This window comes from Eumetopias jubatus, unplaced genomic scaffold, assembly GCF_037043125.1.
Source record: "Eumetopias jubatus isolate StellerSeaLion01/CBP00866 unplaced genomic scaffold, mEumJub1_p1.0 scaffold_12, whole genome shotgun sequence".
NCBI classification, from domain to species: Eukaryota; Metazoa; Chordata; class Mammalia; order Carnivora; family Otariidae; genus Eumetopias; species Eumetopias jubatus.
The window spans coordinates 65,534,929-65,547,573 of record NW_028274818.1 but is presented as its reverse complement, the minus strand read 5'-3'; the positions used below and the strand labels follow the sequence as shown (position 1 = coordinate 65,547,573).

The 12,645-nt window shown below is 43.1% G+C and overlaps 1 protein-coding gene across 1 annotated transcript in view; it reads right to left on the bottom strand.

Annotated features, from left to right (window-relative positions):
• Positions 1-544: 544 nt before the first annotated feature.
• The window catches only part of SCCPDH (saccharopine dehydrogenase (putative)), a 38,537-nt gene continuing 26,436 nt past the window's right edge, over positions 545-12,645 (bottom strand). Inside the window, exons 6-12 of the mRNA XM_028111859.2 lie at positions 11,878-12,008; positions 10,688-10,805; positions 8,873-8,992; positions 8,724-8,780; positions 3,718-3,829; positions 2,427-2,508; positions 545-1,169 (exon numbers count right to left, since the gene is read on the bottom strand). Coding sequence (XP_027967660.1) covers positions 1,064-1,169; positions 2,427-2,508; positions 3,718-3,829; positions 8,724-8,780; positions 8,873-8,992; positions 10,688-10,805; positions 11,878-12,008 — 726 coding nt within the window. The 3' untranslated portion in view covers positions 545-1,063. The remainder of the gene's footprint in view (positions 1,170-2,426; positions 2,509-3,717; positions 3,830-8,723; positions 8,781-8,872; positions 8,993-10,687; positions 10,806-11,877; positions 12,009-12,645) is intronic.

Genomic DNA, 12,645 nt, shown 5'->3' with positions numbered 1-12,645 from the left:
TTCCTGATTTTAAAGAGGATAAGAACTTTTCTAAGGGCCCACCAATGAGGGCACAGCTGAGCCTAGTTCCCAACCTGGCCGGGCAGAGGATGGACGAGACCCCAACACCACCACCACCACGAACCTCCCTCTTCAAGTTAGATCCCCCCTCAGTACAGGCAGCACAGAAGGGTCCCTCCACATGAATAAGGTTTCTATCTACGTCACGCTTCTCAGTGAAGAGTAGAAATTTCATAAAGGCAGTGGCCGTCCTCTTTATGTAATGAATGGCACAGAAGACTATGTATGTGTTTATTATATGCTTATTACAAAAGGAAAAGTCCTTTGCCTTATTTTAGGGCTTCAGTGGAAAACCTAGTTAAAATACAAAAAATAGAGAAAAATTCTGGTCAGGCAGTGAAAATCAATAGAAACTGGCCACCTAGCTCTTTAAAACCAATCGCAGGTACAGAACCGGAGAAAAGAAATGATAGGCCCAATTCTAGCAATACCCGGGACAGACCCCAACTCAAATACCTACGCAGGCCCAAACACAAAACCACTGTTCCAAGTGACAACCCTTTATTATTCAACTTAGGTAATAGTCAAAAAATCAGTGTCTGTGGGTGAAAAACTAGGCTAAAATAGCAAAAAATGCAGTTTCATTTGGCAAAGGCCCGAAGAGTATATAGAGAAACTTAGAAGGGTGAGGTCCCGTTCAACACTATGGCAAAAGGAGAGTGGCAGTTACCGCCTCCCGTGACCACCAGCCTGAGCACCTCATCTGAGGCCTGTCAGCAGCACAGAGGGAGACCCCCACCCCAGCCTCTGATCTGCCAGCTCATGTTTAAAAATTGACCATGAATTCTTCAATGAAAGAGTCAAAGATCAGTTCTCTCTCACAAGCAATAAAATCACAAAATCAGCTAAGATTTGAAATTTAGGATAAGCTAGTACAATTTCCTGCTTTTAATGTGTACATATTTTAGATATAGTCAGACAGGATATAGAAGAATTTCAAATTTCAAATTAAAAAAAGCCGTTAATTCATGCATTTTATGCCTTCAGGTAATTCTTCAACTGGTTAGACTTCAGAGCTGCTAATCACACTAAATTCAATGCCGCGTTGGTTGAGTCTGTCAATCAACTTTGTTCTGGAGAAGGCTGCTCCAGGGGTGAAGACCCCGCCCCTGTAAGATGAGAACAAGGTCAAACCCTGCACAAAGCAAGCTCCAGCCCTCTCCTCTGGGAGTGTGATTCGCTGGAGGACTAGCCATCAAGCCATGCAGAGAACTCATGAAAACCATCATTCCATCACGGACTACTTTGGGTTCCTTTCTTAAAATAAGCCAAATGAGCAAAGGAGCTATAAGCCAGGAAGAAACTACCACCCAGTAAACCCATCTAGAAGGGCTCAGCTCCCAGTGAGACTGTCTCCATGGACTGCTGAGTATTCGACTAAGGGTCATCAACCTAAGGAACTGCTGCTGTTGGTAGAGGCAGTCCTCAGACTCAGGAGGACAAAACCTGAGTGAAATAAATTTAGGCAATAAATTATATGAAAGCATAAATAAGACAAAGTGGATGAAAAAAGTTTCTTTAAATCTAATGACTAACATTTGTTAAATACTTTCAAAGGGTATACAGTTGACTCAAACAACATGGGTTTGAACTGCATGGGTCCACTTATGTGATTTTTTTACAGTACTATAAATGTATTTTCTCTTATGATTTAACATTTTTTTCTCTAGCTTACTTTATTATAAGAATATAATATATAATATATATGTCAACAGTAAGCTATTATTTAAATGTGGGTGGAGTTAAACGTTACACATGGGTTTTCAACTATGCAGGGGGTCAACTGTAGAATTATTTGGAAAACTTTAATTACGCTTCACTTTATACCATTTTTATATTTGTTACTTAATATTGTTTCAGGTCATGTCTACATTTATTGGTTTCTAAGCCTGCAGGCCTAGGACTCATCTGTAAAGTTGGCCTACTTTTACAGTAACAGGTAAATGCTCCAATAACTCAGGCCACTGGATAATCCTCTAGCCGAGATGCCATGCATCAGTTCACACTTGGTATCACAGCTTCCCACTCCTGGCTGGGTGTCATCATTACTGACTAGAGGCTCCTGATAATACTTTTTAACAACAGGGCCTTTTCTGAGTGGCTGATTCCGGCCCTGTGCTATTTTTACAAGGAATGAAAGTCAGCCTACATAACTCTCAAACTCCTCTGTCTCCTCTCATTTATCTGTGCATTGTTCTCAGAGGCCAGTAAGAAACTGCCCTCCTCACAATTTTAATTTACCTTTATCTTTGGATCAGAGGTACTGTAATTGCTTATGTGCAGACCCAATGTCTGAAAACTGAATCAAAATAAGCTAAAATATAGATGAAAACGACATCTTCGAATTAGAAGAAAACCAGACTCACGTCTTCGGAAGATCAGAGATATCATTTAGAAGAGTCATGGCTGCCTGGACCATGGCTATGGAGGTGGCCACATAGCCAGCCTCTGTAGAAGACAGGTGATCAAAGAAAACTATTAATGAAGTATGCATTCGACAACACCCAAAAACCAAAGGGTTGATTTGATATCTAACTCCAGGTCTATAGAATTTGCTCAATAAATATTCTGTTCACTTAAAACTAATAATTAATATTCATATAGTACTTACTAAGTTAGGATCTGTTAGTAAGTGCTTTAATTTTATTAACCTCATTTAATTCTCCCAGCAATGACATCAAGTTAGTCCTATTTTTTAATCCCCATTTTACAGGGGAGGACACTGAGGCACAGACTCGAAGTCAGGCAGCGGCTGAGCTGGGAGCACATGGAGCTGCCGCGGGTCCGTGGCTTGTGCCCTCCGCACTGCCTCTGGCCAACAACTGAAGCCAATGACCCTTGTTCCTTGTTTCTCTATTCACACACCAGGCTCCACTTAAAAAAAAAAGATTCAATTTCTTTAAGAAAAAAACTGAGTAACTTTAAAAGAAATCTAACTTTAAGAAGTAGCTTTAAAAGAAGTCTATAAGCAAGTGGAACTTTAGTGTTTACAAGTCTGCCAAATAATAAAAATATGGTGAATTTATCTTAAAAAGCCTGGTGGGAATCTGAAAAGAAGGCAAGATACAAAGATATCTTTGCCATCTGGCTTGACTGAAACTGCAAAACATACCCCCCTGATCTATCAGAGGTGTTGGTAATTAAATTGGTAATTATACTAGATTCACAAGTAGGACTCTATAGAGTTCTGTAAAATTCATACCAAAAGTTCTTGAACTTTTTTGGGTGACAGATCCTTTCAACCACCTATCAAAAGCCTGTACCCTCTCCAGAAAAATACACACAGGCACACACATTTTACAAACAATGTCAGCGTGTTCACTTGGCCCACAGCTTTGTTATAACTTCACTGCTTTAAAGTGAGCCTTGAGTATGGGAATAAAATAAATGTCAACCAGCCCCTTTTCTTATTAATATTAAAACATGCTACTCAGAATTACTAAATTATCCTAAAAAACAAAACCAGGGGGATGGATATAATAATAAAATTAGATTATAACAATTTCAATCCTTCAACAGAATAATTTATATTATTAAATAATTTGTGCAAGTTTATTTCTAAAACAATGAAGCTTTAGGAAAAAAACCTCGCAATACTGCTTTATACCTTAAGACAATGAAAAACTCCCCAGCAATCTTAAGTCATATGTGAAATACCTGGTCCTTTCACCTGAGTACAAATTCTCATGTTTGGTTTGTTCTTCTCAGGACTAAAGCCTTGGCTGTATCCTTGACCAAAGAACGTCAATGTAAACGATGAGGCATCAATCTGAGAAGCAAGCAAGCAGAGGCCTTATTTAATAAATATGTCATTTCCTCCCTGAACATGGTAAAACCTACTACTCTACTTAATATGAGACATTTTCAGTAGATGAGAACACCATTATTCTGCCAGAACACCCTATCATCCTTTAAGCATGGGGCAAAAATCAATTCTTGGAAGATGCAAGTTTTGACGCCTGGTTGGTGCTGGGGGAGGGAGGTGGTGCGGGACAGACGGTCCTTAACCTGGGGATTCCACACAGACAGCACCTTGAAAACAGCAGTTTCAGAGGAAAAGCTAGGATGGTGGTGGCGGCAGAATGTGGTAATCTGGTTTCAGGTACCTGTTTGAGGAGACAAGACCAAACTAGCCAACAAGTAATGGAAACACAGGCCAGACAGAATTGCTCCACTTGGAGATATAAAAACCTGATTCAAAACATTCAATTCTAGAAGACTTATCTGAGCATCTTTCACAATCACTAAACTCAGAAATAAGATAATGAAGAATTCAGTTGTGGTTAAAAAAAAAAATGTTATTAATGAGATAACACTAAAATACGGTTCCTGTCTTTTCTGGAGCTGACAGCTTAGTGGGGGATACAAATATATGTATGTGTGTAAATATACACATGTAGATCTAATAACAATGTGAGACATGAATTAAAAGATGCCAGACTAGTTCAAAGGAGGGTATTATTAAATCTGTTCTGTAGGACGGGGCAGGGTTTTAAAATGTGTACACACACACACACACACACACACACACACACACACACACACACACACTCTAATGGAAGTGTACTACACAGAAAAGTGGGGTAGGCACCAGAAAGGACAAACCATTGTGGAAAGGCAAGAAGGGATGCAGTATCACGGTGGACCAGGGAACAGGGTGGCACTTGCGTATAAAAGGTGCAAACAGGGTTAGACGCACTTGTCCCCACCCCGCCTCCCTGAGGCACATGGGCTAGCTGAGCACAACCCTCTCAGGCTGGGCACATATTCAGCTTTAGAACAAATGTCTTTTTTTTTTTTTTAAGATTTTATTTATTTGAGTGAAAGAGAGAGAAAGAGAGCGAGCGTGCACAAAATGTGGCAGAGGGAGAGGGAGAGAAGCAGGTATCCCACCGAGTAGGGAGCCCGATGTAGGACTCAATCCCAGGATCCTGGAATCATGACCTGAGCCAAAGGCAGACGCTTAACTGACTGAGCCACGCAGGTGTCCCTAGAACAATTTTCAACACGGTCTCTACGCTGCTACTACCAACTAATCAGAGTTGGCATGAAAACTGAAACCTATCTGCCACCCAGGACTAGATCATGAAGGCCTTCGCTCCTCTGGAGATAGACTTCCAGCCAGTGGGACTCTCGGGGTGTGAATCAAAATCACCCAAACCGGACTTGGAGCCTGCCCACCTCCACACTAGGGATCACAGCATTGGCAGCATATTAACATGACCGGTTTTTAAAGAAAGCCCAATATTCAAGCCACATTCCAGACCAATCCACACTCAAATCCCTGGTCATCAGTTTTAGGCTCTTTGTCAAAGTTGAGAACCACGGCTCTGTACTTCCAGGCCCTACTCCACACCTACTGCATCAGAATGTCCAGACTCAAGGTCGGGACGTGTATGTGGAAAAGCTTCCTGGGGCATTCTGGTACATAATCTCCCAGGTAAGAATCACTGCCCATGCAGTACGTCAGGGAACCAGGTTATGAAGATGACGACCAGGTCAGATCTGTCTTCCATCTTGGACAGCAGTGGGAAGAAATATTTGCAAATCACATACCTGATAAGGGATTAATATCCATATACAGACAACCCCTAAAACTCAAACAAGAAAAACACAAACAACCAATTCAAAAATGGGCAAAGGACTTGAATAGACATTCTCCAAAGAAGACCTACAAATGGCCAATAAGCACAGGAAAAGATGCTCCACACCACGAATCGCTGAAAAGGGCAGATCAAAACCACAAGGAGATATCACTTCACACCTGTGAGAAGAACTACTATAAAAAAATAACAGGGTGCAGCTGGCTGGCTCCGTTGGTGGAGCATGTGACTCTTGATCTCGGGGTCATGGATTTGAGCCCCACCCTGGGTATAGAGATTACTAAAAAATAAACCTTAAAAAAGGCCTGGGAAACAAGTATTGGTAAGGATATGGAGCAATGAGCACACTCATGCACTGCTGGTGGGAAAATAACATGGCAGGGAGCCGTGGAAGAGTCTGGTGGCTCCTCAAAAAATTACAAACAGAGTTCCCACAGGATCCAGCAATTGCACTTCAGGATATTTATCCCAAAGAATTCAAAGGAGGATCCTGAAGATGTATTTGCACCCATGTTCACAGCAGCACTATTCAAAATAGCCGAAAGGTAGAAGTAACCCAAGGATGGATGGATGGATGGAGATGGGGGATGTATGAATGGGGTGTGTGTGTGGGGGGGGGTGTCTGTGCGTGTGTGGTGTGTGTGTGTATAAGTGTGTGAAAAGGAACTACTATTCAGCCTTAAAAAGGCATGAAATCCGACACCTGCTACAACACGGAGGAACCTTGAAGACATCGTGCTCAGTGACATAAGCCAGTCACAGAAGGACAAATACTGCCTGACCACTTGTACGAGGCACCCAGAGTGGACACATTCACAGAGACAGAGAGAACGATGGTGACCAGGGGCAGGGGGAAGAGGGGAAAGGCGAGTTATTGTTTAATGGGGACAGAGGTTCAGTTTTGTGAAAGGAAAAAGACCTGGAGGTGGGTGGTGGGGATGGATGCACAAATGTGCTGCAGACCAACGTGAATTCGTATAAAACGAATGTTTTGAATAACAATATGGTATTGATACCACCAAACACTTAAAAATGGTTAAGATGGTACATTTTATGTTATGTGCATTTTACCACAATTTCGGGAAGAGAGGGAAAAGAAAAGGAGGAGCGGGGCAAGAGCCTCGGCTAAGGTGGGTATGATGGGTTTGGGGAAAAATCTAGAATGATGCCTACGTTCATGACTGGGCAGATGACAGTGCCACCAACAGAGATGGAAAACAAAGGAAGAGGAGTGTTTGGGGGAAAGAAGTTCAGATCATGACGTGTGCAATTTCAAGTAACCGAGGGACATCCAGGTCAAGATGTCCAAGAAAACAGGACAGGTAATCGGCAGATCTAAGCGGGTCTGCTGAGAACACGGCCGAGATCGCCTGGGGACAGTGGGAGGGAAGCGGACCCTCACAAGCGCAGGGACGGCAGAGGAAGAGAGGAACAGAGCGGACACTCGGAAGAGTGATGGTGTCAGAAGCCAAGGGAGCGAGTATTTCAAGAAGGACAATTATGTCAGAGATAAGAGACTGAACAGGGACTCACAGCATTCAAAGCACTTAGCAGTATTCAGACCAACGACTCTAGCGAGGGGAACACAGGGTGAAGGAGGGTCGAGGACTCCTCTCTGGGTTGGCGTGTGCACAGGACAGGGAGAGGCGGGAGGAGCACGGCAGGGGAGACCGCGTGTGCACAGGACGGGGAGAGGCGGGAGGCGCACGGCAGGGGAGACCGCGTGTGCACAGGACGGGGAGAGGCGGGAGGAGCAGGGCAGGGGAGACCACGTGTGCACAGGATGGGGAGAGGCGGGAGAAGCACGGCAGGGGAGATCGCGTGTTCACAGGACGGGGAGAGGCGGGAGGAACACAGCAGGGGAGACCGCGTGTGCACAGGACGGGGAGAGGCAGGAGGAACACGGCAGGGGAGACCGCGTGTGCACAGGACGGGGAGAGGCGGGAGGAGCACGGCAGGGGAGACCGCGTGTGCACAGGACGGGGAGAGGCGGGAGGAGCACGGCAGGGGAGACCGCGTGTGCACAGGACGGGGAGAGGCGGGAGGAGCACGGCAGGGGAGACCACAAGGAAGTCCGCAGTAAAGGTTAAGGCTCAGGCCGGTGTGGTTCTTGGGTCCACCGCATTCTAGCCACATGAACTTGGGCAGGTTAACACCTGCTCTGATGACCTCCTCAGGTGGAAAAAGTGGCTAATACCTTTACCTACATGATCATGGGAGGATTAAATGCGACGTAAAGCACTTAGCTCTGCGCCAGCCACACAAGAAGTGCTTGATTTTTAAAGAGCACAGGTGGCGGGATTTGTCTTGTACGGAATCCTTCCCTGAGAAGCGGAGAAGGTGGAGATGAGAGCAGTCGGACAGCAGGACTCCGCGGGGTGCACAACTCACGTTCTCAACTCCCATCAGTGAAGCAGGAGTTGAAACTGCGGGGGGGGATGGGGAGGGGTTTAGATCGTGAGGAAAGCCCGTGAGAGGAGATGGACAGATGGCTCATTAAAAGGAACCGGATCAGCAAATGCTGCTCAAGTTCCAGTGAGAGGGGAAGCTCATGGTCGGTGAGGGGGCCTCCCGGGTGGTGCCCCATGCGAGCGGGCGGAGCTCATGACCCGGGCCTGGGCCTGACTCGGGGTTTGTGAACCACGCGGCAGGAAGGAGGCGCCGGCGTGTGTGGAAGGGGAAAGGAAGTGCTGGGAAGGAGGGGGTACGGAGGAGAAAAATGAAGACTAAATGTTTCTGAGATGTCTAGGAAGTAAGGAGAATAAAACTTCAGCGCCAGATGACTGGGCTCTCTCCCCAGCTATTTACTCGCTGTAGGACCCTGGGCAAGTTACTTAGCCTCTGTGCCTCAGGCTCCTCACTGGTCAAGTGGAGAGAGTATCTACGTTAAGGGTGTTGGGAAAAGACAGAGTCACCTAATTTACATAAAGAACATAAAAGCACATCTGAAACATAGTAAGTGCTCCATCAAGTTTTACCTGTTCTAGTAAATGCACTGAGGAAAAGTAAAAACAAAATAAAGAAAATTATTTAAGAGCTGTATACAAAAGAAAGGGTTACCTGTTTTTGTGTTGGACCTTGTTTTGAAAAATAACCAAAGGAGAAGAGCCATGGGAACTAAAAGAAAAAATAAAAAAACCCTCAGTGATATTTTTAAAAACTCATGGAAAATACTTCTAAAGACCTATTTTCATAAAAATACCACTTACTTTTATGAGAAGCTGCCTTCCAATGCCAAACTTCACAAAGAATAAAAAGAAAAGTCCCGCAAACATCAGCTTAATAACAGAGGTGATGCCTCCCACCGTCATATAAGCGGCGTACTGGACCTAGATGAGGACGTAAAGTCAGAATGTTACTCCCTACTTCTGTAGACTACGTAATACAAGAATGTTAGCTATTTAGAACTTCCTCTGTGGTCATAAACAGTGCGCAAAAGCAGTTTCCACTTTATGAACGTTTTATTCTAAAACCTTGTTCAGAAACCAGACACTGGGAGCCTATTTTTTAAAGAAATTGTTGCAAATGGTAATTAGCTTCCTTGACCTGAACACAAAAGTCCCCATGATCCATACATAAAAAGCCCACAAGAATGTACCTAAATTTAGTAATTACACATTGTAAGATACAGATTCTACTTACAACCTCTTCTATGAGAAAATGATCTTTTAAATTGAGATACAGTTTCCTCTTTTTCCCCCCCTGTGGCATGCTTTAGCTTTGGTCCTGCTTTTTCTTCCTTTCATTTTTTAAATTTAAATTCAATTAATTAACATACAATGTATTATTAGTTTCAGAAGTAGAGGTGATTCATCACCTTATATAACACCCAGGGCTCATATAACACATACCCTCACTAATGCCCATCACCCAGTTACCCTATCCCCCCACCCCCACCCCTCCAGCAACCCTCAGTTTGTTTACTATGATGAAGTCTCTTGTGGTTTATCTCCCTCTCTGATTTTGCCTTGTTTTAATTTTTCTTCTCTTCCCCTATGATCCTCTGTTTTGTTTCCACATATGAGTGAGATCATATGATAGCTGTCTTTCTCTGAATGATTTATTTCGCTCAGCATAACACCCTCTAGTTTCATCCATGTTGTTGCAAATGGCAAGATTTCATTCTTTTTGATGGCTGTGTAATACTCCACTGTACATATTTACCACATCTTCTTTAACCACTCATCTGCTGATGGACATCTGGGCTTTTTCCATAGTTTAGCTATTGTGGACATTGCTGCTGTAAACAGTGGGGTGCAGGTGCCCCTTCAGATCATTATATTTGTATCTTTGGGGTAAATACCTAGTAGTGCAATTGCTGGGTCGTAGGGTAGCTCTATTTTCAACTTTTTGAGGAACACAGTTTCCTCTTCAAGTCTCAGAAGTGGGAGCAATTAGGGCACCTGGGTGGCTCAGTTGGTTAAGCGACTGCCTTCGGCTCAGGTCATGATCCTGGAGTCCCGGGATCGAGTCCCACATCGGGCTCCCTGCTCAGCAGAGAGTCTGCTTCTCCTTCTCACCCTCATCCCTCTCATGCTCTCTGTCTCTCATTCTCTCTCTCAAATAAATAAATAAAATCTTTAAAAAAAAAAAAAAAGAAGTGGGAGCAATTATTTCCCACACCAAAAGGAATAAGATGTTACTCCAGAGGTCGGAGGTTGCAAGGAGAGGCGAACCCAGACATCTCACAAGCAACAGAGTACCCTACCAGCTAAAACTCGCAGGAGGGGTTGCTGGGTGTTTACGACACCAGCATTCCCTGGACTAAATTTGCTTCTGCTCCATTTCACTAACAAGGTATGCAGCTGACCAGATGTGAATATTATGGGGGAGGCTATCTCTAGCCCCATAAAATGCAAAATGCTTTATACTACTGATTCTTACCCTTCCAGAAACTGAATCCTGCATTATTTAGCCTGCTTTTTTTTTTTTGCTTTGTAAACATAAAAATCCTATATTAAACAACTACAGGAACAATAATGAACAGTATACTCTTCATTAAAAATTAAATCGCATGCACTTACAGGTGATTGCTCTAAATTCTCGAGCAAGTAACGCTGAGTTCGCCTCACAACAGACACATCTGCTCCCAAGAAAGGAATAGAATAGCTGTTCAGCTCTCTGCAGTAAGAAATCGGCCACCTGCAAGACAGACCCACAGACCCAAGAATATGCTGCATTTTCTCCACTTAGTTAACTCGGCAAAGTTCTGAATAAAAAATGTAACTTTTCTTGAGGCAGTAATGACAACAAAAAAGGCAGATCTGCTCTCAATTAAAATTTATCTATCTGTCCTGTGTTCTCTACACCTACACCAAACAAGTGACAAGTGGGACAGAGCAGTATTCTTCACACCAAGGGCACTTAACACATATGTTCTACCCCATCAATCTCCCTAGACAGTACACTCATTTCAACAGCCAAACCCTAGTATGAGTTTAGCGTTCTCACATAAAAAATGTTTTCACATAAAAGTGCTATTAATAGGGGTGCCTGGGTGGCTCAATCGTCTGCCTTCAGCTCACGTCATGATCCCAGGGTCCTGGGATAGAGCCCTGCATCAGGCTCCCTGCTTAGCAGCAAGTCAGCTTCTCCCTGCTTCTGTACCTCCCACTCCCCTGCTTGTGTTCCCTCTCTTGCTGTGTCTCTCTCTGTCAAATAAATAAATAAAATCTTTAAAAAAAAAAGTGCTAATAATAGATAATCTACATAAGATCATCACACTTATTAAAATGGTGGTTTTACTGCACAAAATTTAACTGATGTTTGATTTTGATAGTCATAGTAAACATTTTAGCACAAAATTCATTTTCTCCCAGAGTCCAAACATATTATCATATATGAAGTACTTAAGCTTAGGATAATATATTAATTATAATTTAGCTAGGAAGACAATCCTGAATTCACTACAAAACAGTCTCAGGCTTTTCTAAGTAGCATACTTTATAAACCACATCACCAGCAATATACTTAGACTTGATATACTAAAGAATAGATTTTGAGGCGCCTGGGTGGCTCAGTCGGTTGGGCATCTACCTTCAGCTCAGGTCATCATCTCAGGTCCTGGGATGGAGTCCCACATCAGGCTCTCTGCTCAGCAGGGAGTCTGCTTCTCCCTCTCTCTCTGCCCCTCCCCCTGCTTGTGCTCTCTCACTCTCTCTCAAATAAATAAATAAAATCTTAAAAAAAAAGAATAGATTTTAGGTTACTATACCTTCTTTTCAATTTTGAACCAACAATTGGGACAGGCTTCAGATTTGACTCATTTCTCAGTTTTTTCAAATTACTTTGATCTCCAAAACCATAAACTGCAGACTTCCAGGTACCATCATGAATGCACAACCCCTAGTAAAAATTCAAAAGGTAAAGAAACATGTCGTAAGGGTTAACTACTAAAATGTAAAACCAAGAAATTTATAACTGTTTACAGAGAACATTTTGCCTCTATTTGAGCTAGCCATAATCCCTTACTTAATAATCTTGAGATGAATTTTCAGGCAGGACCAACACTCATTAGCTTGATCATATTCGATATTTATACCCACGTATGCTCTTTCTTCTTCCTTCCTACCATCATTTATGCTCCTTTTAAATGCCACTAAGTTTTACCTCTGCATTTTCACTCAACTGACCATATTCCTTCAAAATTAACCCTTCTAATTCCTATCCCTATGCTGATTCATCAAAATCTCAAGCTGTGTTCCTGAGCATGTTTACGCAACAGACACAACGTGCAGACCTATCCCGGCCCCGGCGTACCTGTTGCCCCACCACCCCCAACACCCCTTACTCTAGCCCCAAATTAACTCCAAATGCCTTCCACATAAGTCTTGTTAAAATATTTTTTTAATTTTAAGGCTCATTAATATGATTTATATTTCAATTTCTTTCCCTTCTTCAATTTCTTTCTGGAAGCATAGAATCCTTGCTTGATCTTGACCAGACTCATTCGTTCCCTTATTTCTCATCCTTCAGTGCTTTC